This window comes from Megascapheus bottae, chromosome 5, assembly GCF_031878675.1.
Source record: "Megascapheus bottae isolate mThoBot1 chromosome 5, mThoBot2.hap1, whole genome shotgun sequence".
NCBI lineage: Eukaryota > Metazoa > Chordata > Mammalia > Rodentia > Geomyidae > Megascapheus > Megascapheus bottae.
The window spans coordinates 2,917,447-2,944,611 of record NC_143513.1 but is presented as its reverse complement, the minus strand read 5'-3'; the positions used below and the strand labels follow the sequence as shown (position 1 = coordinate 2,944,611).

At 46.2% G+C, this 27,165-nt stretch overlaps 1 protein-coding gene across 4 annotated transcripts in view; it reads left to right on the top strand.

Moving 5' to 3' along the window:
• Tns3 (tensin 3) overlaps positions 1-27,165 on the top strand; it is a 208,695-nt gene that overhangs the window by 44,327 nt on the left and 137,203 nt on the right. For all 4 annotated transcript variants that reach the window (XM_090332534.1, XM_090332532.1, XM_090332533.1 and 1 more), the window contains exons 3-4: positions 8,135-8,172; positions 26,736-26,774. Coding sequence is in view for 1 of the 4 variants with exons in the window: in XM_090332530.1 (XP_090188656.1) it covers positions 8,135-8,172; positions 26,736-26,774 (77 nt within the window). In the remaining 3 variants the exon portion in view is untranslated. The remainder of the gene's footprint in view (positions 1-8,134; positions 8,173-26,735; positions 26,775-27,165) is intronic.

Below are 27,165 nucleotides of genomic sequence, written 5' to 3'. Positions count from 1 at the left end.
TGACCAAAAAAAATGAAGGATGATGCACTTTCAATCCCTGGTCAGCTGGCTGTGTTGTTTTTGAGGCAGAATATGGCTGGATATCATAATGGATGGGCATGGTAGAGCAAAGTTGCCTACTTCTTGGTGGGCAGGAAACAGACAGAAGTCAGGGGACAAGGCATCATTTCCCTAGAGCATGTCCCCAGGGGTCTACCTCCTACTGGGACCCCCACATCAATGTCCTCATTTTTACCCCCTCTCAAGACCATATTATGAATCTCTCATCATTCCATTGATTAGGTCAGTACCCTTATGGCCATTTTTCTCAAAAGCTTCCAAACGTATAAGCCTTTGGGAGATATCTTGGATAAACTACCACATGTGGTTATGGCCCACATGGCTCCCGTGGCCAGCAAGTGTCCTGGGTGCTATGCATAGAAGGACATTTGCCACCAGGCTTTGGTGGATGGACACTGCCATTTTGTTTTTGTTGATGTTTTTTTGTTTTGTTTTGTGCTAGATAGTTCTGACTTCACGTGGCTTTTCCACTCAGAGTTGGTGCTCTACCACTTGAGCCGCACCTCTACTTCTGACTTTTTTTGCGGCTAATTGGAGGTAAGAGTTTCAAAACCTTTTCTGCCCAGGCTGGCTTCACACCATGATCTCACATCTCTACTTCCTGAGTAGTGAGGATTCCAGGTGTGAGCCACCAGTGTCCTGTACTGGGTGGAGATGCTTTGAATAGGGAGTCTGTGAAGTCAGAGAGAAACAACCTGCGATAGCATTGCCCTCAGCGGGGGTATGGGCCCTCTGGCCACCCTGACTCAATCTCATTCTCTAGACCATGATGAGGGCCGAGAGACAGTGGGACCTGTAAGAAGTGGCTGTGCGTCACACAGTGTGGCTGCAGGCACTGCTCAGTTCTGTGATGCTGGGTGAAGGATAGTTATTGAGCAGCTGGTACCCAGGCCTGCTTGTGAAGATGAAGCTGCCTTCCAGCCATTTGTTTATTTGTTTATTTCCTGGAGGCCTAGAGGCTCTGCTGTGGTCACTGCTACCAGGCAGATGTGAGCTCAGGTCTCTAGCTTTATCCCAGACTCTGGTCTTAGTTTTCTCATCCTGTAGCAGGAAAATAACAACTTCCCTGCATTTGGCAACTTTGAGGAGGATCATTCTGGAGTGTCAGCACTTAGAACTATGATCACCTGAGGGGGGATACCGTGTGTGTGTGTGTGTGTGTGTGTGTGTGTGTGTGTGTGTGTGTGTGTGCGCTTGAACTCAAAGCTTTGAGCTTTTCTTTAGCATTTTCACTCAAGGCTGGTGTTCTACCACTTGAGTCCCAGCCCCATTTCTGGCTTTTTACTCATTTATTGGAGATAAGAGTTTCGTGGATTTTCCTGCTTGTGCTGACTTTGAGCTTTGATCCTCAGATTTCAGCCTCTTGAATAGCTAAGATTATAGGCTCCAGCTACCTGTGCCTGGCTTGCATTCCTGCTTGATTCTCAGACCCAGCTCCCTTATTGTCACATAGTATATAGCTTCCTTGAACTTGTAGAAAGAATGCTTCATTTGTTGGGTCAGTGCATATCTGTCGAATTAAAAAGGGAGCAGGTAGAAAACGTTGACTGTGCCTTCTTTTCCTTGGTTGGGGTTTACTTTGTATTTGTTTTTGCAGGGCTGGGGGTAGAACTCTGGGCCTCTCTCTTACCAGGCAAGAGCTCTGTCATTGAGCTATGGGCCCAGGCCCTAATTTTGTGCTTGAAAAACGTCTGCTTTGTTGGGGATGGAGAAGGTACCCTCAGTAAGCCTTTCCTTAGCCATTCTGGTATAAGCAGCCTCTTTAACTATGAAAGGCCTTCCTATCCTGTGAATAGATTTCACTAGTGGAGATTTATACAATGAAACCTCTGTCCACAGTAGGGCTGCAGGATCACCTTGAGTCACGGTTCCTGAGTTGTCATGGGCTCTCACGAATAGGCCTCTGGGGACATCCAGGACAACACTAGAACTGGGCTGGTATTATGGGGATAGGAGCTGTAGGACAGAACTGTCACAGCTGGTGACACTTGGAGGGAAAAAGACCCGCAGAAGCAGACCATGCCATGTGAATAGGTGGGGTTTGATTTGTGTGTCTTCACAGGAAATCATCTTCACTGCAAGCTCGGCCTACTTCCTCCTTGGCCATGGTGATTTCCATGTCAGTCTATAACAGCAAAGCCAGCTGCTTATTGAGCTGGAATCTGGGTCCAGGCAGGCACTGTGGGGGGTAAAGGCAGGAGCCCATTGATCAAATACTGGCTTATTTCCCAGGAAGCTGAGGCCTGCCCTGTAGGATCCTGTTTCTGTTCCTCAGGGTTTCAATTATTACTGTCTTTAGGCTGAAATACTTCATCTCTAAGATCTGTTTTTCTTAATACACTATGTCACCAAAGGAAAACAAGACATAATTCAGAGTGCAGTGTCTTTACACTGTATCTCTGTGTCTTGTGCATTTGCCTGCTGGTCTGTGTGTACATGTTACTCAGATAGGACATGCATAGCCATTTTGTAGACCCATCCCGTATGTCCTTTCTCTGGCTCATTTCTAGAAGGGGCAGCAGCAGAGCTGGGTTGAGGTGAAGGGGCTGTGGACACAGCCCACAGCATTCCCAGGACCCATGGATGCTTCAGAACGTGAGAAGCCAAGGTTGGCTTGCTCTGGGGCTCACTTCTCACTAGGTAAATATGTATAGAGTGCTGTATAAAAGATTCTAACAACCTCATCAGGCCCCAGCCAGGATTCCAAAGGCTTGCAGAGACATTTTGAAGAATAGCCAATTCCAAGACAACATCTAACAATGTTGGGGCCTTTTGGAGCCAGGCAGCTGTGATGCTGACAGAGGCTGGGGGGAGCCAGGATTCTTAAACATGGCTTTCTTTGGTAGCTTCGCTCTGGTGAGGGGGCTGATATGAAGCCTTCAGTGAGTGCTTCAGCTGTAGAGCCCAGTGGGCAGGCAGATGTGTTCTGCAGGCTGTAGAGTCAGAAACACCCCCAAGAAGATGGCCCTCTGTACAGACACCAGAGGCTGGGCTGGCCTGGACTAGGAACAGATTTCTCCAGGTGAATTCTGTGATTGCTGCCTACACTCAGCCCTTACACTCAAGACTTCTCAGCGCCTCACTTTTGCAAATAGTTGGATGGAAAGTGGTATGTTTTTATTTATTTGGTCATTATATGATCTCAGTTCTTTTTACTTGAATAGACTGGCCTTTGCTTGTGGGAAAATCAGGTGACTTTTTTTTTTTCCATCGTGATTTCTAAGTGGCAGGGATGCTAAATCTCTTAATATTACGTGAGGAACCTGTTGATACATGTATATTGTCAGTCATGGGATTTGAACTCAGGGCTTAGGTACTGTCCCTGAGTGCTCTACCACTTTGAGCCACAGCTCCACTTGTGGTTTTCTGGTAGTTAATGGGAGATAAGAGTCTCAAGGACTTTGCTGTCCTAGCTAGCTTTTAGCCAGGATCTTCAGATCTCAGCCTCCTGAGGATTACAAGTGTGAGCTACCAGTACTCTGCAGAGATTATTTGTAGGCAAGTAGTGAGTTGGACATGTCACAGTGAATTTTCCTTTGAATCATTAATGCTAAAACATTTTTTTTTAAAAAAAGGACTCACTGAAAAAATGCTATATTGGGCACATTCTGACAATTTCTGATAATATGTATCTTTAATAATTTAAGACATTTCTTATCTTTCTACCTTATGTATTACAGTCATTTCCTTTTTTTTTTTTTTTTGCCAGTCCTAGGGCTTGAGCTCAGCGCCTGAGCACTGTTCTTGGGCTTTCCTCCAGACCAGCACTCTACCACTTGAGCCTCAGCACCACTTCCAGCTTTTTTTTTTTTTTTGATGTATGCGGTACTGAGGAATTGAACCTGAGTCTTGGTGCAGGCTAGGCAAGCACTCTGCCACTAGGCCAAACTCCCGGCCCTCGACAGCCATTTGCTTTTTGTCTCACTTTCTACGTTGTGTTTGTTACGCATCATTCAGATGTTGTAAGGTCTGGTTTGTTTTGGATCTGCCTACTTTTTAATTTAGTGTAGGTTTGTGCTTGCTTGGCAATACTGGGATATGAATTCAGGGCCTTGCCCTTGCAAGGCAGGTGCTCTTTAACAATTGACGCCATGCTTCTCCCCAGGAGTGTGTGTGCACATGTATGTGCTGGTACTGGAGCTTGAACACAGGAGCTCTTGCATTGTTATTATTATTATTATTATTATTATTATTATTATTATTTTTTGCTCAAGGCTGGTACTTTACCACTTGACCCATAGCTCTACTTCCGACCTTTTGTAGTTAATTGGAGATAGGCGTCCCATGAACTTTCCTGCCTGGATGGCTTTGAAAAGTAGCCCTTAGTTCTCGGCCTGCTGAGTAGCTAGGATTACAGGCTGTGAGGCACTGTGCCTACCTCTCTTTCTAATGAAAGGGTCATATATATTGATCATTTCAAATCTGAGAATCTCTAATCAGATAGGAATCTGCAAATTTCCCATATTGGAGTGTTCCAGATTTTAGCCTTCTGGATTAAGGACAGTTAATCAGCGAAATTTGTGTCAACCTTCCATAATTAGAAAAGCTGACATCTGAAACATTTTAATTACAAGCCTTTGGTTAAGGAACACTACATCTATATATGAGCTAGATTATTTTCTCATAATAAACTAATATACTGCACAAACTTCAGTGTATACAGTCATTGAATGTACATTTCATTTTTAATATAATTTTTCAAATTTTTTATTATAAAGGTGATATATAAGGGGTGACAGTTATATAAGTTAGATAAAGAGTACATTTCTTTTTGGACAATGTCACTCTGTCACTCTTCCTTTATTCTCTCCCAGTTTAATATACTGATTTTTACATCATATTTCAAATGCCATGTTTAACAAACAAGTATTCAAGAAGGGTATCTCTGTTTGCAATCACTGGCACATAGATTTTAGAAGATAATTAAAATTAAGCTGTGAGGGTTTATATGTCATAGATACATATCAATCTATATAATAAAAAAAAATTACCTGTAAGAGCAGGGTGCAGTAGCTCATACCTATAATCCTTGCTATTCAAGAGGCTGAGATCTGAGGATTGTGGTTCAAAGCCAACCTGGGCACTAAAGTCAATGAGACTCTTATTTCCATTTAACCACTAGAAAACCGGAAGTGGCACTGTGGTTCAAGGGGTAGGGTGATAACCTTGAGCTGAAGAGCTCAGGAACAGCACACAGGTGCTTTTGGCTTTTTCTGTGTATGTTACCAGGGAATCCAACCCAGGGCTTTGTGCATGTTAGGCAAGCATTCTACCACTAGGAAGTTAGTCTCTAGAAGGCATAAACTCTGTCTGTACTCCTGTACTTAGTGAATTTCATGATTTTGCCCCTCCCTCCCCCTGGCAGGTGGCCTCCTGCAAGGCAGAGTAGGCTATGCATTGTGGATATGGCTTACTAGCCAGCTCATTTTGTACTGAGCTGATCTATTGTGCTGTCTGCCGCAGTGTATTACAATTTACCCCACATGTTAATACCTTCATACAAAACCGGAGCATCTGTTAATTCCAACCTGTTCTGTAGTTCAGGAATTAGGGGTCAGTTCTGGCTCAGGGTCATCTGAAGACTCTGTTCCGGCTGGAGCTAGGGAGCCTGGCCTACATCTCCCCTCATCGATCCCGTCCCTGTCCCAGGCTTCAGTGTCTTGCAGGCCAACCATCACTCAGGAATTGTGGGAGCTATCTCCAAGACTGGTACTTGAAACTGGGGGCTGCAGTTATAGGATTCACCACTTGCACCTCTGTTTCTCACTGATTTGGGGGCTTCCTGCCATTCTCTTGCCAGAACGGCTGTGTCTGGGTTTTAATATTATGGAAATTCCGCCCCCATCCCTTTTCCCCCCCCCTCAATGGAAGGCTATTTTGATTCTCAAGCCACTGGCCATCTTTGTGTATTATTCATGCGAGAGAACAAGGACTAAATATTTGCCTGGGTGTATGATCTAACAGTTCTCTGAAGTAGTGAGAGAGACAGAGACAGAGTGTTGAAAAATCAGATCTTGCAAAGATAAAAATTTTCTAAGTAGCAACTACTGTGCCCTAACTCTCAGACTCTGGGCACATTTAATCTGTTTTATCCTCATTCAACCCTGTAAGAGCTTTTTGTGACTTCATCCATCTAAGACGGAGAGAATGTCAGGACTCAGAGGAAAGATTCCTGAATTCCAGGGCTTCCCCTCTCAACCAAACTATATATATATTTTTTGCCAGTCCTGGGCTTGAGCTCAGGACCTGAGCACTGTCCTTGGACTTTCTCAAGGCTAGAGCTCTACCACTTGAGCCTCAGCACCACATCTGGCTTTTTTCTACATATGTGGTACTGAGGAATCGAATCCGGGTCTTCCTGCATGCTAGGCAAGCACTCTGTCACTAGGCCAAACTCCCTGCCCCAAACTCCCATTTTTTGAACTCAGGGCCTGTGTTCTATCCCATAGCTTTGATGCTCAAGGCTGGTGCTCTACCATTTGAGCCACAATTCTACTTTTGACTGTTTGTGGTTAATTGGAGATAGGAGTCTTGTGAATTTTTCTGCTTGGGCTTGCTTTGAACTTCCATCCTTCAGTCTCAGCCTCTTGAGTAGCTGGGATTACAGGTGTGAGCCACCCATGCCCAACGCCACCGTAACTGGTGAGAGGAAATAGAGGTCCTGGAACCTGTACACAGAGTCCAAATAGGAAGTCCCAGTCAGGTGTTCCTGCTGGTCTACCAGTTGGTAGAAGTGAGGGAAGATACACACCCTCCCTTCGGGGCTCTCATAAGCAACTGTGGTGGGTTTTCTTATGCAGTTGTTTTTTTCCCTTGTGTCCCCTCTCCTGCCCTCAGCCCTCAGCTGGGGCAGGACCTGCTCTGGCACCCCATGGTGGCTGCTTTATGCCTTTGGGGGGCACAGCTATGGTCTCTGGGGCAGAGGGAGGGGCCTGTGAAATCTCATTGGTTCCAGCCCCCACCTCTGCATTGTTAGAGTCTCCCATGACACAGAACTAGCTCAGTTTGCACAATGACCCCTGTGGAAGGATTCCCTTGCAGGAATTTAGACATGAATTTATTCTGACAGCCCCTTCTTAGCTAGTCCGGAAGCAGTACAGTGTAGAAATCAAATGCATGACCTGCTCACTCCTGTAAAGCCTGCAGCGGGGACATTTAGTGGGCATTGTCTTTCCTCTCTGGTCTTTCTTCTTGGAATGGGCTATCATTTGTAGGCATGTAAGAATGCTTTTTTATTACCTAACCTTACTGCCTTTTCCTCTTTAGAGGTCCACCCTGCTTTGACATATTCCTTTGACAAACAGGATCAGTTTATGACAAATTTTACATTTGAGCCAATTGAGAGTGCCTATGGAGAGTGGTTCTAGCTCATTCATGCTGTGATGCTCGGATAGACCTCTAGTTCTGAAACCCCTTTTCCCCTCAAATTCTGTGTCCTTAGTCACCTCCAGTTCCAACTCTGCCTCGTATCCTAATGGCACAACTGTGCTCAGGAAGGGAGAGGGAGACATGAAACTTTTAATGTTTCTCTTGGACTTAAAAAAAAAACTAAACTGTGTTGCTGGGACTAAGGCTTGAACTTGGAGTCTGAGTGCTGTCTCTTAGAGCTTTCTCACTCAAAGCTAGCACTCTCTCACTTTGAGTCACTTGCAGCTTCCTTTTTGGCTTTTTGGTGGTTAATTGGGGATAAGAGTCTCATGGACTTTGCTGCTTGGGCTGGCTTTGAACCTTGATCATCAGATCTTAGCCACATGAAGAGCTAGTATTACATACAGATGGGGGTCAGCAGCGCCCAGCTCCTTTTGGACTTTTTTTTTTTTTTTTTTTGCCAGTCCTGGGGTTGACCTCAGGGCCTCGGTACTGTCCTTGAGCTTTCTCAAGGCTAGAGCTCTACTACTTGAGCCACAGCATCACTTCTGGCTTTGTCTGTGTATGCTAGGAAAGCAATATTACTAGGCCACACTCTCAGCCCCTCTTTTGGACTTTTTGAAGAAGCAAGTGATTTCGGAGAGGTTGGATGTTACTGCTGAGACTGCTTGACATACATTCATGTTCTCCTCTTTTTCCCCCCCAGCCTGCAAATATTCCTGCCACAAGAAATGTGAAGGCCAGGTAAGCAGTATGTGGCTTTCCCATGGGACTTCTTGCTGTCAAGCTGGCCTTGGCTGGGTGATATGTGGAGGAGGTGGGGGAAGGGGCTCTTTGGATCCCTGCCACAGAAAGAGAATTGTTAGGAAAAAGAGACCGCTGGTGGATACTGGCTTTCTCAGTATGCAGTGTATACTTTTCATCTTAAGAATAAACTGAAGATGTTTGTAACCCATGTATTGGGTTATAGAAAATAATTCTTAAGAATTTGATTTCAGATAAGAATTTATAGTAATTTTCTCCTGGCTGTGCCACCACCAGCTCTTTCTCAGTGACAGACGATCCCTGCTTTCTCCTTGCATTGGCACCTGTTCCATGGATGGGGGCGGGGAGGGGGTCAGGGCCCACGCTTGGCTGGGAGGCCTTGCTTTGAAGATAGTTGTATACAGAAGGGTTGGGAATTTTAGCTGCCACAAAGGTCCTGGAACCCTGGCATAAGGCTGTTTAGGCTGATTTTTTTTTTTCCTTTTCTTTTTGTCGGTTACGGGACTTGAACACTGATCCTGGGTATTGTCTCTGAGCTCTTACCACTTGAGCTACAGCGCCACTTCTGGTTTTCTGGTGGTTAATTGGAGATAAGAGTCTCATGGACTTTGGTACCTGGGCTGGCTTTGAACTGTGATCCTTAGGTTTCAGCTTCCTGAGTAACTAGAATTACAGGCGTGAGCCACTATTCCTGGCCTGGTTAGGCTGATTTTGCACATCCTTAAGAGAGAGAGAACATTTTTGACAGGCCCTCAATGGCTGTGGCCTGGCTGTGCTTTGTTGAATTTGTGGTAGGGAGTGTTCAGGGAGGAGTTTGAAGTTTCTTTCCTGTTTTAATGTCTGCACCTTTGGGTTTCTGGCTGTATTATGGGGGCTTCAGTGCATCACACCTATTACCAGCTGTCTCTGGGGTTCTGGCAGGGTACTGCAGCTGTAAAATCTGGGGAGATGAGATTTTGGTCCTGTTAGAAAGCTCGTGGGTGGTCATCCCTCCAGGCTCCTAGCTTATCTTCAGTTTCGGAGCTGAAGATTGTGCTAGAACCAGATTTCATGGTGCTATGACTAGCTAGTGCTTTCCATATGAGGACGAGAGAGGCCATGTATCCTTCACTCACCATGGTGAGTATAGCATGTGCACACGCGTGCTTGCATGCACATACATTCATACATAGGCATGCGCACACGTGCTTACACACATGTACACATGCAGCTATGCACACACAAGCCCATGTGTCTGAGAAATAAGTTTTCTTTGGAAATGTCAATCAAGTTTCAGAACGGACAGAAGCAGAAAGCAATGGCCCCGGGCTGTTGGTGCAATTGCTACCTGGCCCCAAACCCACAGCCCCGGTCCCTGCCCCCTCCACCCTGTACCTCCCTTTCCCAGAATTCCCATGGCGCACTGTGATGGTGGTAAGCTAGCACTCTACCATTCGGGCCCAGCACCACTTCTGGCTTTTTCTGTTTATGTGATACTAAGGAATCAAGCTAGGGCTTTTCATGCATGCCAGGCAAGCACTCTACCACTAAGCCACATTTCCAGTCCCCTGCTTTCCCCTCTCTCTGGAGAAGACTTCCTTCTCCTGGCAGGGGCATGCATACCCAGTGGAGGAGGCACTGAAGTCTGATCCTGGGGCTTTCTTTAGGTCTTCGGGTCACAGATGGCTTCTGGTTTCCTCTAGGGGATGATGTGGTTCACATTTGAAAGAGGTTCCTCCCTGTCACAGGACACAAATGTTCCCCTCACCCCCGAGGCTTCTCTTGACCACCAATCCTGTCACTGGTGTGGGTAGGAGAGATGGGCTCCAGTGCTTGTCCTGTCGCCTCCCTGCCTCCTCTGGCTGAGCTGCAGAAATGAGCCTGCCCCCTTGTTTTTTCCATTTCTGGAAGCTTAGGGGGTGAGGGGAGGGAGATGTTGATTTCTTGGGTTCAAAGAATATTGCAAAAGTATCACTGATGATGGTATTTCTAACAGCAATTGGTTAGATCAGCTTTTACTCCTATCAGCTCTTGCCAGGAAGAAATGTATCTGCATTTTTTTTTAATAACATGGCATTGAATAGCAGGAGAAAATGTCACCAGTAGTAACAAAGCACCTTCTCATTCCAAAACGATAATGCCGTCCTTGTTGGGGATGTGAAGGCTGTGAATTCTCATGGCTCAGATGTGGTGGGGTGGGGCTTCATGGCCTGCAGGCAGTACAGCCTCACTACCATTGGAAGGTTTTTTTCCTGTTCACATTGCTACACTGTGTATTATAAATCACATTTGGCTTTTGGGCTCTTTATGGCGCTTTGTGGTGTATGGGCTACCAGAAAGGTCCCCTAATCGAACACTATAGACATATATATATTTTGGTGGCTCATGGGGCTTGAACTCGGCCTGGGCAGTGTCCCTGAGCTTTTCAGCTCAAGGCTGCCTCCCTACCCTTGAGCCAAGCCCCACTTGCTGTTTTCTTGAGGTTAATTGGAGATAAGAGTTTCAGGTCCTTTAGTACCCAGGCAGCCTTGATCCTCAGACCTCACCCTCCTGAATAGCCAGGATTACAGGCATGAGCCACCATGCCCGTTTGACACTTGGGTCTTTTTGTTTGTCTTTTGTGCTAGTTCTGGGTCTGAGCTTAGGGTCTGAGCTTCTTTTTCACTCAAGGTTGGTATTTTACCATCTGAGTCATATTTCCAAATTCATTCTTTTTTTTTTTTCCTGATTAATTGGCGATAATAATGTCATGGACTTTCCTGCCTGCCTTTGAATCTTGATTCTCAGATCTCAGCCTCCTAAGTAGCTAAGAATACAGGAAGGAGCCTCTGCTGCCAAACAGATTAGGGTATTTCTTTGGACCAGTGCTACCTGCTGTGGCCCAGGTGATGATATGTGCTCTGCATGTGTCATTCGGTGTCCTGGGAGGGCTGCCCACATCCCTGGGGCATGTGGCTGCTGTGGTAGACTTGATGACCACGATATAACCACAGTGGGTTCTGCCAAGCCCATGGGCACAGGCTCCTGTCCAGACCTTCAGGCTCTGGTAATGCTGAGGACTTTGAGAGATTGTTTTGCAAAGAGCATTGAGTAAGCTGATGGGAGCTCAGCACTTAGAAGCCCTGATGGACTGAGGATGGGTTCATGATGGGATCATTAGCCACTGGGAAATCTGTTGCTCAGGGCAGGCTATGGGCTCAGTGGGCAGCTAGAGGCAGGACTTGAGATTTGATCTCCTTGGTGCATTTTGGCTGAAGGTTGTTCAACTCATCTACTCTGCTCTGAATGTTCTGCATATCTTTGAATTTTTGTGTGTGTGTGTGTGCATGTATGCACACACACTGGGTGAATTCAGTGTCTGAGCACTGACTCTCAGCTTTTTCATTCAAAGCTAGTGAGCTGCCATTTGAGCCCCATCTCCACTTCTGATTTATTTTCGTTGTTGATTTGAGAGAAGGGTCTCTTATATTTGTCTCTCTGTGCTCGCTCTGAACCTTGATCTTTAGATGTCAGCATCCTGAGTAGCTGAGATTACAAACTTGAGCTCCTAGTGCCGTTGGCTCAAGTTCATATTTTGAAACCCAATCTCCAAAGTGTTGGTGATTAGGAGGCAGGGCCTCTGGGAGGTGCTTAGGTCAGGTGGCTAGGGACTACATGAATGGGATTAATGCCCTCCTAAAAAAGACCCCAGCCAGTTTCCTTGCCTACCATTTATATCATGAAAAGACAGTGAGAAGGCACCATGTGTGAATCAGAACACAGGTTCCCAACTGGTACCACATATGCTGGTGGCTTGATCTCAGGACCTTCATCCTCTAGATATTACCTACTTAGAACTTAGACTCCCAGGCTAAGCTGTTTTGTCAAGACAGCCTAAATCGATACTCTTGTATGTGTGAGAGTGACAGTCCTCTCCTATAATATAGATGTATGAATGTACACACACACACACACACCCTTTTGGGGGATTGGGGATTTAGTTCAGTGGAAGAGCACTTGCCTGACAAGGTCCTGAGTTCCATTATCATCTCTGCAAAAACAAAATAGTCCCTTTCTCAACTATGGATTGGTATAATATTGTGTAAATTCCGGGGAAGTGCAATGTTCTATATAAACTTATGTACACATTTAGAAATCCCAAGTGTTTCGCTCCCTGGAATGCTGGGTGTATCTGTTTGAATATGTGAACAGCTTGAGTCAAGTGGCTTGAGTGACTTGGCTGTTTTCTCGCCATTGGTTGACTCATTGACACAAGAGATGGAAGAAGTAGGAAGGTGGGAATGTGGTTCAGTGGTAGAGTGCTTGCCTAACATGTATGACGTCCTAGGTTCAATTCCTCAGTACCAGATATACAGAAAAAGCCAGAAGTGGTGCTATGTCCCCAGTGGTAGAGGGCTAGCCTTAAGCAAAAAGAAGCTTAGGGATTGTGCCGTGGCCCTGAGTTCAAGCCTCCAGTACTGGCATAAAAAGGAAATATGAGAAACAGCAGATTTGGGGAAGATATTTTTTTATTTCCATCTAAGATGTCTGTGTTAGCTAAGCTGGAGTGCATATAAATACCTGGATGGATAGATAGGTAGATTCTTGTTAGCTTTTTGGGTGGATTTCAAAGTAATGTGCAATTGCTTGCTTAAAGCATTTTCAGCTTAAGGTATGGTCTAGCATATGTTACAGCTTCTGTTCCAGGACGTAACTGCGGCTGGCTTCAAGCATCTTTGTTCTGAGGAGCATAGGTTCCTTTTTTTTTCTTTTCTTTTTTTTTCTTCTTTTTTGGTCGGTCATGGACCTTGAGCTGTGGGCCTGGGCACTGTCCCTGAACTCTTCAGCTCAAAGCTAGTGCACTACCACTTTGAGCCACAGTACCACATTCTGGTGGTTAATTGGTGATGAAAGTCTCAAGGACTTTTGTGCCCAGTCTGGTTTTGAAATGTGCCTCTCAGATCTCAGCCTCCTGAGTAGCTAGGATTGTAGGTGTGAGCCACCGCCACCCAGCAAGAAGCACAGGTTTCTTACAGTCCTTGAAAGCTTGTGGCCAGACTGGCAGGAGCATGTCATCTTGTGTAGTTAACAATGTAAATGTCACTTCGTGGTCACATATTTGTTCTTTAGGATGGCTTGGGTCGAAGCTGTGTTTGCATAGGATTTACTAACCCCACCCCAACAAGTGTCCAGAGGGGGTGACAGCCATCACCCCACGCAGTGACTGCATCTGTGACGGTGGCTGCAAGGTGGCATCACATGGTGGTGACGTGGTGACTCTGATTTGTTGGAGCACCCTGCCTGTGATGGTGACGTGAGTTGTGGGAGCACACTGTCTGATGTTCCCACAGTGACCAAGCGGACAGCCTGCAATTCTCAGAACGCATCTCCGTCGTGCAGCCATGGGTGGCTACATAATCATCTGCGTGGATTACACATTAGCTTTAAGTCAATACTATACTGAGAAGATCCTGCCTTTTCACGTATGCTAAGTTCTCGCTTGGCAATCTGTGGACTATGTGCCAGAAAATAAGGTATGCTTCAGTACATCCTTGGAACAAATCTGCACCTGTTTGTCCCTTCATTTGCCAGCCTCCTCCATGTTTTCCTTCCAGTATCCTCCTACCTTGGTCCTCCAGCGTCCCATCTGTCTGTCTGTCTGTCTGTCTGTCTGCCTGCCTGCCTGCCTGCCTGCCTGCCTCCCTGCCTGCCTGTCTGCCTGCCTGCCCATCCCTCCCCAGAATCCTGCATTTGTACCACTTGGCATGGCTGTAGCCTGTCTCAGGAAGGACTGCACTGATTCTGGCCCATTGATGATGTAGCCCGGATAACTGCTTTGTTCACCATCACCTTCATGGTCTGGTGTTTATAAAAATGTGATTTCCTTATAAGCAAGGGCACACTGGTCTCTGCCTCTGTCCTGCCTTTAGAAGACCAGTGTGCCAGGTGCTTGTGGCTCATGCCTGTAATTCCAGCTCCTCAGGAGGCTGAGATGTGAGGATTGGAGTTTAAAGCCAACCCAGACAGAAAAGTCCAGGAGACTCTAATCACCAATTTATAAGCAAAATACTGAAAGTGGAGCTGTGGCTCCAGGGTTATAGGATCATCCTTGAGCAGAAAAAGCCTTAAAGGAAGAGCCTGAGATCCTGAATTATGCCACTTAAAAACAATTAATAAGATGACTTGGAAGTCAGGGACCCAGAAATGTCTGATTCCATTGTTCTTTGCCCTAATCTCAGTGGTTGCTGCTTTCTCAGAGCACCTGTTGGCCAAGCTTCAGCCTGAGGCTTCATAGCTTCTGTCCGAAGCCCTGTGATGGGAAGCCACAGTTTCTGAGTGTGAAGCTACTGTGGCAGGAACTACACAAGTGCTCCATGGAGAAAATTATGTCTGTTACTCTTATCGCTTCCAGGGAAAAATAAAACAGTGCTTTATTGAAAAAGTTATCACCTCCTTCAACTTTTCTTGGTATTGAGAAGGAGGAGAAAAACTCACAGGTTTGGAATCATGGCTTTTCCACATGATTTCTTTAGCTTTGGGACTGTGAGCAGCCATTTGTGTTTCCCTTCCCATGGTCCTCAGCACAGTCCTGCTTATTTAGGACTCATATAAATTGAGAGGTAACAGCGGCACCTGTCCCTGTCTCCCCCAGGGCAGAGATGTCTGGGCATGTAGTGTGTGTGAGATGAGGCATAAGGAGGATAATCCAGGGAGGGGAGAGTAGAGGTGGGCATACGATTCCAAGGGCCCTCTCTCCCATTTCTACCAGCTGGCAGTGATTGGTGAATGTCTCTGTGCTTCTTACATGGGCACCGAGCTTTCCTTCATCATGGTAGCTGGATTTACTGATCCTTTATGGATCCCTCAGGCAAAAGCAGCAGCTGTGCCTGTACCTCTCCCCCCGCACCCCCGCCCCAACACCTCCCAAGCATTCTAGGGCCCAGCTTCTGAAGTTCTATTGTGTTCAGTTTTTTACAAAAGGTCAGCAGGCAAACCTGGAGCATGTCCATATTCAACAGGGAGGAATAGGTGGGAAGTGGCAAAGATGAGTCAGAGAGACACTATGTGACACCACTTTTTTTTTTTTGAGTGCAGGTTCTGGAGCTTGAACTCCGTGCCTGTGTGCTGTCCCTGAGCTCTTTTAACCACAGCACCGTTTCTGGCTTTCTAGCAGTTAATTAGGTGGCTTTGAACCATGATTTAGGTGTTAGCCCCTTTAGTAGCTAAAATTACAGATGTGAGCCACTGTTTTGTTTGTTTGTTTTTGCCATCCTGGGGCTTGAACCCAGGACCAGCTGCTGTCCCTGGGTTTCTTTTGCTCAAGGCTAGCACTCTATCACTTGAGCTACAGCACCATTTCTGGTCTTTTTTGTTTATGTGGCACTGAGGAAGGGAATCCAGGGCCTCATGCGTGCTAGGCTAGCACTCGACCTCTAAGTCACATTTGCAGTCTATGATAATGAGTTTTGAGAGCTGCATCTTCCTTGTAGAAATAGAGTCAATCATTCTGATGTAGTTACTTGATGTAGTTACTTAGTGCTCTACACCCTCACCCAAAGAAAAGGCTTTTAAAAAGACTTAAGGCAAGTGGGATTTGTGGCTCCCCCCCTCATTCTTTAGAAAGCTATTAGCATTCATCCCTCATTGTGCAATCTTTGGGTTCTTTGTTTTGTTTTGTTTTAGAAAGATAAGATATGAGAATCTATTAAATATTGTCCTAAGATCTTATAGACCCTGACTCTGGTCTTAACTAATGGTGGGGGTTATGCCCCTTTCCCTCTCCCCATACTTCTCTTTCCTTCCTCTTTCCCTTCTCCTACTTGGGATTGAACCCAGAACCTTACCCATGCTAAACAAGAGCTCTACTACTTGATTGATATCTCTCCCAGCCCTTACCTTTCCTTTTATTGAGATACTGTATTGCTAATGTTGCCTGAGCTGACCTCTCAATACCCCAGTAGCTGGGATTACAAGCATGCACTACCACATTCAGCTCTATCTTTTGGATAGACCTTCCCTCTCAAGATACCTCAGCTTTTTGAACCATATGCTGAGTGTCCAGCAGGTCACTGGATTTCCTGTCTCCTCTGGCTCTGAGACACACTCCAGTGCCAGTTGGCACAGGAGAATCAAAGGAAAATTTTCCAGCCCCTTTGAGAATTCCCAACACTTGCATGCTGAAGTTTTGTTTGCAGCATATGCTCAGTTCTGTTTCTGATCTGGGAAAAATATTGGGAATGTAATGCATGCAGCAATACATTTTGAGTGTGCGTGCGCGTGTGTATGTGTGTGTGTGTGTGTGTGTGTAACTTGAACTCGGAACCAAGGTTCTGTTCTTTAGCTTTCCCAAGGCTAGTGCTGTACCACTTGAACCATAGCACCACTTTCAGCTTCTTTTTATGTATGGGGAACCAAGGAATCGAACCCAGGGCTTATTGTTTTTTGTTGGTTAATTGGAGGTAGAGTCTCATGGACTTAACTACCCTGACTGGCTTTGAACTACATTCTCAGATCTCAGCCTCTTGAATGTTAATGGCTGGGTTTTAATTTTATGCTTTCCCTACTGGCAGTGTTTTGTTGGCTCAAAGTCAGGAAAGACTTAGGCCTGTCCCCAAGGGCTGTTGCCTCACTTTGGAAAATGGGAGCAACGGTCTGAGTTGGAAAAAGAAGGTTCCAGATGGATCAACTGATCGGCACACATTCTTTTCCCCGAAAGTGATTAACATCGCAGAGCTCACCTGTATCAGGGTCCTGAGCTGGTGAAGAGAAGTGAGTGTGGGGCTGAGAATGCTGGGATAGCAGGCCTGGAGTGGTGAATGACAGGATTGGCAGGCCTGGGACAGGGAATGCTGCGATTGGCCAACTTAGTTTGGAATGGTGGGATTTTTATTTTATTTTTTAAAGTTATTTCACAGTGTCAAAAGCATGAGTTTCACAAGGAAATTACAAAGGCTTGATTCCACTATTCCCGCTTTCCCACTTGTGGTTGGCAGTCTGGGAAGGTTAATTGCCTTTGAGGAACATTGTTTCTCATGGGGATTAGAGTGACTAAATTGGGCCTTGACGCCTGGTGGGGTAACAGGGCTTCCTGAGGAATGTGAACCTAATTAGAGATCCCAGGGTCAAGCCTGACAAAGAGGACCCCCGAAGCAAAGTTAGGGAGAGCTCTTGAAGGAAGCAAGGCAAGTTAATAAAATCTCCAAAGCCCTTATTTTGTGCTCTCTTTCTTTGTATACATTCCTCTTATCTCTGGGGTCTGGATGAAAGCCTGACCCTGAGCAGGACAGTGGGGGGCCTCCCTACCCTTAGAGAGATCCTCCACCCAACAAATGCTTTAGACACAGCCTTGAACTGGGAAACAGACTGCCTACGCCCTGATGCTTGCCAGGGATTCAGCCCCTGCCAGCCTTCTTGACCTGTTAGATCTTTGGTTATTGTTAGAGGCCCCAAACCTTGTTTATTTGAGGCTCTGACTGTGTGTGCAGGGTCTTCGTCAAAAAAAGTGATTAAGGTAAGATGAAGTCATTATGGCTGGATTTGACTGGTATCATTGTAAGAAGAGATTAAGAGAGACATGAGCAGGGAGATGACCCCTGAGGACAGGGAATGCCTTCATCCACAAGCCAGGAGAGAGCAACCCACTCTGCCCACCCATGCCTGGCCTCAGGCTTAAGGATTGTCTATTAAGTCTATAAGGAGATAAATTTCCCATTTCTCAGGGCTGGGAGTGTGGCCTAGTGGTATAGTGTTTGCCTAGCATGTGTGAAGCCCTGGGTTTGATTCCTGAATACCACATAACACAGAAAGAGTCAGAAGTAGTGCTGTGGTAGAGTGCTAGCCTTGAGAAAACTCAAGGACAGTGCCCAGGCCCCGAGTTCAAGTCAGGGCTAGCAAAACAAAACAAAGCAAAAACCAAAAAAGCATAATTCTTGCTACTCAAGTGCCCAGCCTGGGACTTGGGGGTTTTACTCAGGCAAAGATGACCCCTCCCTTAGTGACAGCCTTAGAGGAAGGTGTGACTTTCATCTTAACATTACTTCATTCCCCTCCCCCCCATTTGTAATAAACAATAACCATGGAAATGAGGATAGTTAAGTAGCTTATCTTTTTCCAGTCTGTCATACTGAGCAAACAAGGACATCATGCTGTTTCATTGTTCAGTAATATAATATAATATAATAATATGATATAACCTAAGTTATATACACAGCTGCTCTGTGTATAGATGGGAATGGAGACCCCCAGCACCATTGCCCTGTGGGACCTGGGCTCAGACAACACTGCAGTTTGCATAACTTTCCGCCAGGCCAAGGAGAAGTCAAGTGACCTCTCACTGTATGTGTGTGTGTGTGTATGTGCACATACATGTATACATGTACATGTAGATATATGTATATAAGCACACATTTATATACAGGCACATATGTGTGCACATGTGTGTATATATATGCATATGTATGTATATATACATATATATATGCGCTTGCATTTGTTTATCTGTTGATTGATTGTGGGTATTAGGGCTTGAATTTAGGGCCTGTCTCTGAGCTTCTTTGTTCAGAGCTGGTGCTCTAGCATCACAGCTCCACTTTTGGCCTTTTGCTAGTTAATTAGACCAAGAGACTTATAGACTGGCCTTTTTTTTTTTTTAAAGTTTTTATTTATTTATTTATTTTGGTCAGTCATGGGCTTGAAGCGGATCTGGGCCTGGGTGATGTCCCTGAGCTCTTCAGCTCAAGGCTATGTCCCTACCCTTGAGCCACAGCCCTACGTCCTGTTTTCTAGAGGTTAACTGGAGAGAAGAGTCTCAGGTCCTTTTGTGCCTGGGCTGACTTTCAACCTTGATCCTCAGATCTCAGCCTCCTGAGTAGCTGGGATTACAGGTGTGAGCCACCATGCCCAGCTTGCCTTTTTTATTTTGGTCAATCCTGGAGCTTGAACTCGGTGCCTGAACACTGTCCTTGGGCTTTCTCAAGGCTAGCAACCTAGCACTGTACCGCTTGAGCCACAGCACCACTTCCAGCTTTTTTTTTTCTTTCTTTCTTTTCTTTTCTTTTTTTTTGGTGGGTCATAGTGCTTGAACTCAGCATAGGCTCTTCAGCTCAAGGCTACCACCCTACCCTTAAGCCAATCATTCTAGAGGTTAGTTGGAGATAAAGAGTCTCAGGCCTTTTTGTGCCTTGGCTAGCTTTGAACCTTTATTCTCAGATCTCAGCTTCCTGAGTAGCTAAGATTATAGGCATGAGCCCGGCTTATGTCCAGCTTTTTCTGTGCAGGTGGTATAGAAGAATCGAACTCAAGACTTTGTGCATGCTAGGCAAGCATTCTAGCACTAGGCTATACTTGTGGCCTGGACTGGCATTGAAGGCTGGCTTCAGATGATCTTCAGATCTCAGCCTCTTAAATAGCTAGGATTACAGCTGTGAGCCACTAGGACCAGCTGTCTCTCTGTTTTTATGATTTGGGAAGGAGAATGCAGCCATTCTGGCTTCAACATAAAGTTTCTTCATAAAGATAAAACACAAATGAACCTCACCTACTTTTGTGCAGCTTATCTTACAAATTTTATTTATTTTTGATGTCATAATAGGACTTGTGCATAGCAGTGTCTGTTTACTTGGCTTAACTCATCAAATTGCTTCTCCCCCTCAAAAGGCTGAGATGGCTGGGATCCTGGCTTAGTGTTAGAGTGTTTGCCTGGCATGCATGAGGTCCTGGGTTTGATTCTTTGGTACCACATTACCACATAAACAAAGCAAAATTCATTAAATCATAATTTTAAAAAGAAAGGCTGAGATATGCTACTGGCTGTCTTTGCTGCCCCATTTGTATCTGAATGATGATTGATGAATTTGTGTTAGGGCTATGTACATTTAAGAACAATTAAATTAGGGTTGGGAATGTGACTTAGTTGTACAGCGTGTATAAAGCCTTGGGTTCCATTACAGTACAACCTAAAAAGAAAAAGTGGGAAGTGGTGCTATGGCTTTAAGTGGTAGAGTGCTAGCCTTGAGCAAAATAAGCTCAGAGACAGTGCCCAGGCTGTGAGTTCAAGCCTGTTTTTATGTGCTGGTACTGGGGCTTGCACTCAGAGTCTCACACTCTCACTCAAGGCTGGAATTCTATCATTTGAGCCACATCTCTACTTCTGGCTTTTTACTGGTCAGTTGGAGATAAGAGTCTTGGGCTTTTCTGCTTGAGCTAGCTTTGACTCAGAAGGGCCTTCTGAGTACTGATGATAAGGATGAGACACCAGTGCCCAGCTCACACTATGTGCATTTATTTATGTGTTCTCTCCCTCCCTCCCTCCCTGCTACCCCTCTCCTCCCCTCCTGTCCCCTCCCTCCCACCCTCCTTCCTTTCTCACTCCCTTCCTACAGGTCCTGAGGCTTGAACTCAGACCCAGGCACTGTCCCTGAACTTTTTTGCTCTAGGCTAGCACTCTACCACTTTAGCCACAGTGCCACTTCTGACTTTTTCTGAGTAGTTTATTGGAGATAGGAATTTTATGGACTTTGACTGCCCTGACTGGCTTCAAACCTCAATCCTCAGATCTCAGCCTCCTAAGTAGCTATGATTATAGGTGTAAGCCAGCAGGACCTGGCTTATTTGTGAGCTTTTACCAAGCTCGGGGCTTGGTATATTTGAAGCACATGCTCTCTTGTACAGCTGCATATCCAGTATCTGTATGTGGTTATTGAAGGCTTTTAAGCCAGTTCTGCAGGTGGCTATTGAGGTGATTCCATCCTGGCATAAAAATGATTGGCCTATATATGCCTACTTGATGCCAGCTTGGGGAAAGCTTTGCTGGGGTTGGGGGGGCTGAATAAAGTGGAGAACAAGCAGGCCAAATAGCGGGTGGGTGAACCAAGCCCTCTGGCGTCCATTGTAGTTTAGGAACAAGTGAAAACATGCTGGGAATTCATGGGTTCTCCTTTCAGATTGCCGCAGGATGCTAGAAAGTTCATTTATGTGACCCAACATGATTGGAATTTTCAATGATTCACAAACAGTTGACCGAACTCAAATTTACCTTGATTATTTATATATGTGCTAGTGTGATAGCTGTAAGTTTTAGAGACCGGCAGAAAAAATGTCATTTGTTCTATGTACCTTTTTTTTGTGTGTTGTTGTTGTTTCTTTGTCGATTGTGGGGCTTGAACTTTGGGCCTGGGCACTGTCCCTGAGCTCTTCAGCTCAAGGCTACTATTCTATCCCTGGAGCCACAGTGCTACTTCCAGTTTTCTAGTGGTTAATTGGAGATAAGAATCTCAGAGTCTTTAGTGCCTGGGCTGGCTTTGAATCCAGATCCTCAGATCTCAGCTCCTTATGTGGGGCTATGACCCACGGCCTTACTCTCCCCTTTCTTCTCCCCCCCCCAAGGCTAGCACTCTACCACATCCATTTACAGCCCTTTTGCTAGTTAATTAGCAATAAAAGTCTTCTGGACTTTTCTGCCCAGGTTGACTTCGAACATCAACCCTTAGTAGCTAGGATTATAGGTGTGAGTCACCAGCATCCAGCTTTGTGTGGCTTTGTCCAAGGTAAAACTTAATATGCAACAACAAAAGCATAGTTCATAGTTTAATTGTGTTGATGTGAAAGAAAACAATGTCCACCAAGTATGTTTTGAATGGAATTGTCCTTTCTCTCCTGGGACTTTGATCTCCCAGAGGGAGTGGGCCAGGTAGTCTATCTCTGGATCTCAGGCCTTGTTGAGGAGAGTGTGCTTGTGGGGTGGAGCTGTGCCATTCACCTGAGGTTAGGAGTGGCAGATATAGGCGCAGACACACAAAAACCCATTTCAAACAGAGTCAGCTGTTCTCAGAGCCACAGGCATTCAGCTCCTCACTGTTGAGAACTCACAACTACCCTTAGCCCCACTCACACATAGATACACACATGCGTGCACACGGTCTCACTAATCCTCCGTATTCACTTTTATTTCTTGCGTTGCTAGAGATCAAATCCAGGGCCTTGCTCCACTGTAAATATCCACGCTCACGTTCAGACACTGCCCCGGTGTACATGCCCAAGTGTGGGACGAAGTCTCTCTGCCCCCCTTCACCCCCTCCCCCCACCAAGGCCCTTGGACCTCAGTCTCCCTCCCCTTGACCTGCTGGCTGGGAGACAAGAGTTATCGACGTGGAGTGATCCAGGCGCCCACAGAGGCAGGTGTGGGTTGGGTACAGTCTTGTTTGTTTGTGGTTGTCCGTGGTAACCGCAGATTAGGCCCCAAACAGAGCTGAGAGAAGGCCATAAAGTGGCCCTTACATGGGCCCCTTGGAGGAGGAGCCCTGGCTACACTCAGGAGAGGGAGTGTCAGGGCCCAATGCCCTGCCTCATGGCTCACAATCCAGTGCTCCAGAGGCTGGGCTTTAGTTGCCAGTTAGAGCTGCTGTGCTCTCCTCCCCCACTGTAGTCCTCCTCTTGTCAGGGACTTGTAAGGACTTCAGGAGAATTGCTAAAGTCACTGAAATCTAGTCAGTCTGTCTCTTGGAGGGTTTGCATATGACCCCTCCTCTCTGACTCAGGATAAAAGCCTGCAGGCAGTGCTTATGGCTGTGTTCCCATGTCTGTGATGTTGACTTGGGTCTTCCATGGAGGGGCTGTCGCCTTCCTGAGGGTGTAATCGGATGTCTGGAGCCGCACCTGTTAATGGCTAGTTGTGAGCTTTAATGTGGCTTTCTCAGTGCTCAGTAGAGCCATATATGGGGGGTCCACTGAGCACAGGGACCCTGGATGGGACAGCCATAAGACTGTCCTTATCAGCTGGGCACTGGTGGCTCATGCCTGTAGGCCTAGCTACTAAGAAGGCTGAGAATTGGGATCTCGGTTCAGAACCAGCCACGGCAGGAAAGTCCATGAGACTCTTATCTCCAGTGAACCACCAGAAGACTAGAAGTGGCACTGTGGCTCAAAGTACTATCCTTGAGCCTTGAGGCTCAAAGTTCAACATGGCTAACCAAAAAAATCCCCAAAACTCCCCCCCCCAAAAAAACAAAACAAAACCAGACTGTGTCTGTGTGGCCTGGGTAGAGCCCAGCTGTGTCCCCTCCCAACTAGCTCTCAGTGCTGGCTAGCTACTGAGGTCCATTCATGGCTGGGGTGAGACCTGAAGGGGATGCCAGCATCTTCATGCCACGGAGGGTTAGTTAGAGTAACCTAGCCTGTGACGTTCCCGCTGTCCTGTGAAAAGTCACCGCCGCAGGCAGAATTGGAGATGTTGCAAGCAGGTAACATGTTACCCTCGTTCTACCACCTGCTTCCCATCTTTACGAGCTGCCTTTCCGTGTTTTAGGAAGGTCTGTAGGTCAGGGAGCAGTTCAGGGGCTGGAGAATAGCCCCAGTGTTTTGTGGGTTCAGTAGCTGGGAGAAGCTGCGTGCCTGTGCCTTTTTGGTCAGATTGAGGATGGGAGGTGGCATCCAAATATCCAATAAAAGCTTCCAAAGGACACTGATGACACAGCTGCTTTGCTATTGTCACTGTGGTCAGAGGTCCTCTGTATTTGAAAGGAGGAAAAGTGAGATGGAAATGGCAACTCAGTCTAGGTAGTCCTGGTCCTGCAGTATGATCCTTCTGGAATGAAGGTTGCATATGGCCTGGGGCTGAATATCTTAGTGGTTTCTGGGTGCCTTCCCTTAGCTTGTTTGTTTGTTTGTTTGTTTGTTTCTCCATCAAAGCTAATACTCTATCACTTGAGTTACTGCTCTACACCTGGCTTTTTGGGTGGTTAATTGGAGATAAAGGTCTCATGGACTTTTCCTGTTCAGACTGACTTTGAGCTGTGATCCTCAGGACTCAGTCTCCTGAGTAGCCAGTATCACAGACATGGGCCACTGACAGCTGGCATAGGCAATGAGTTTACAAAAACCAAAGCAACACAACACATAGCCCCTAATTTTAAAAAATTAAGGACAGTTTTAGATTAATAGAAAAAATTAAACACTTTCCCCCATCCCTTGTATGTAAAATATCTTTCCATGGTGGTTTGTTTTGAGTTTGTTCATGGTGTGTGTGTGTGTGTGTGTGTGTGTGTGTGTGTGCGCGCGTGTGCGCGCGCGCGTTTTTGTTTATATGTGTTCAGGACATGCATCTGCCATTAGACTGTTCTAATGGAATAGTTTCATAGCTTTCAACGTGTTTGTGCTCCAATTTTTTTTTTTTGTCAGTTGTGGGACTTGAACTCTGGGCCTGGGTGCTGTCCCTGAGCTCTTCAGCTCAAAACGACCACCCTACTCCTTGATCCATAGTGCCACTTCCAGTTTTCTAGTGGTTAATTGGAGATAAGAGTCTCGCGAACTTTAGTGCCTGGGCTGGCTTTGAACCGAGATCCTCCTATCTCAGCCTCCTGAGTAGCTAGGAATACAGGCCTGCCACTGCGCCTGGCTTGTGCTCCAACTTTCTATCTGTCAGGTTCCTTCCCTCACATTCCCGGCCCCTGGAAACGGCTCATCTTTTTAATGTTTCCATAGTGCAGCCTCTTTTTGAAGAGTTTGTAATTGGAGTCCTATAACATGTGGGTTGTGGTTGTTTTAGACTGACTTCTTGCATTTAATTTTCCTTGGTGTTTTTTTCGCACCTTGAAGTGCATTTCTGCATCTCACTGAGTGAATACAGATAGTGGGTACTTTCACAGGTAGGGGCTCTGCTGGTTCTTTATATGTTTCTTGTAAGCTTGGCACATGTGTGGTGAGGCACCAGGATACCTGCTTTGAACCTAAGGGGAGAAGAATCACAGTGCTTCTTGTCAGTGCCAGTGCCACCCTCTAAGGCCCTATCTTGAGCTCCCTCTCTGTGTCCAAAGCCATTAGGGTTTTGCATTGCACTTATTTATTTATTTATTTTTCTTTTTTTTAAATTGTAATTAATAAAAGGGTTACATGATATTTGCCATATAGAAGGTGCATTAATTCACATACATTGATACCCTTTCACATGTCTTGGTCCCCTTTACCCTCCCCCCCACTGCCCCCCCCCACACATTGCACTTATTTACAAACTCATTCCTTCTTCCCTTCAAACTGCAGTGTGTGCCTGCAGAGCAGGTCTGCTTGTGTGGGGTGTGTGTGTGTGTGTGTGTGTGTGTGTGTGCGCGCGTGCGCGCGTGCATACTTGTGTGACAGCCAGTTGGAGCGGGTGCCAGGACCACTGCCCCCCACTAGAATGAGTCACAAACCTGGTGGAGTAATGTGTCCCAGACAGAAGAATGACTATGTGTCACATATTCCTTGAGGAACTTAATTGAGGAAGATAAGCAAGAGAGCTATAAATAATTGCCAAAGGAAGGACCAGGGTCATGCTGCCTCCCACTCGCAACTGCAGTGACAATTCGTCAGCTCCCTGGCATCTCCTCTTCTTTCCACATCTTAGAAAGAAAATGATTTGAGAACAGCAGTGGGAGAGCCAGGCTTGGATTCCTTCCTGCAGATGCTGTGTTTCCGGTTAGGTTCTAGTCTGACCCTCCCCCCACCTCCCCAATACATATGGAGGCGTTTTGTGTTCTTGTGAGCCCAGCCATCCTGTTCTGTGTCAGAACTCTTCGGAGTCCACTCTCTTGATCCCCACAAAGACCCTGCAGAGGAAGAGACTTGTTATTCCCCACAGCAGATGAGGAAAGTAAGATCCATGGAGATTAGCTAGAGTAAGTTGCCTTCTATCTCCATCAGCTCAATTATGCCTGATGGGGCCCTTTTTTGCTGGGGTTTCAGGCGTGGGTCTTACCATTTTGGCTTGTGTAGGTAATAAGCCTCCTCTCCCACCCCTGTCCCTCTGCCCTCAAACCCCCAGCTGGGGTTTGAACTCAGGGCCTTGGCTTGCATCTGGTGACAATTTCACATCACCAGCCCTTGCATTTTAACCCTTTATTATTATTTTTTAGTTTTTACTTTTTTATAATGCCAGTACTGAGCCTTGAACTCAGGGGCCTGGGCACTGTCCCTGAGCTTTTGTGCTCAAGGCTAGAGTTCTTTCACTTGAGCAACACACTTCTAGCACTTTTTTTTTTTTTTTTGGTAGTTTAATGGAGATAAGAATCTCATATGGGATTTCCTGCCTGGCTTGGCTTCAAACCGTGATCCTCAGGTCTCAGCCTCCTGAGTTGGTAGGATTACAGGCGTGAGCCCTGGCGGCCTGCTTGTTAGCCCACTTATTGAGGACCTCTGATTGTCAGAGGGCTGTGGTTGAGCCACAGGAACCACCTGTCATCTGCACCCAGTTCCACCTGCAGAGGGCAGTCTACTCTGGAGAGCATTGTGCCTGGGTTGGGGTGTGAGTTTGGGTGGCCTGGGAACAGCTTGAACCCTACTCTGCAATTCCCTCCATGGTCTCTGAACTCTGCTTCCCAGTTGCTCCACTGCCAAAGGGCTGGTGGGACTCGAAGTTTCGACGGCCTGGAGACCACTAGCTGCTTGCAATGATGATACACCTTCTTATTGAGAGGCCCTATGATTTCTTTCTGAAAGCCTCAAAAAATATTCGAATTTCCCAACAGTGTAGATTCCGTTACTTCCAGTTATTGCCCTTTCTCAAGCTAATTTTTCCCTGACAATTCTGTGGCTTACCTGTTTCTTCTCCTTTTAAGGTGGTGACGCCCTGCTGTGTACAAGTCCACCCAGAACAGGTCAGTCCTTTGCGTTTCTTTTGGGGTGGGGGGGCCTTTTATTTTCTAGTAGCTCTCTCTCCTTCTTTCTTGTCTCTCTCCCCTCCTCCTGTCCCCGCACCAATATTAAATCTGCTAGGCTTGCTTTCTTAGCTGGCACTCTATACCTGAGCCATGCCTCCAGCCTGGTTATTTTGGAGATGGTTTGACTCCATCTCCCCAAACACCCTGCTTGTCCTCAAGTTGCCAGCTTCTGGATTGTAGCCTCCTTCCTGAGTAGCAATGTGAATGCTTTGCTTGGATTGTCTTTGTAGGTTGTATCTTCTGTGGCCCTTTTATTCTTTTCCCTAGCCCAGAGTTTTGTAGGTCCTTTGGCCTCTCAACTTTTCCTTAAAAGGAGAGAATCCATGTG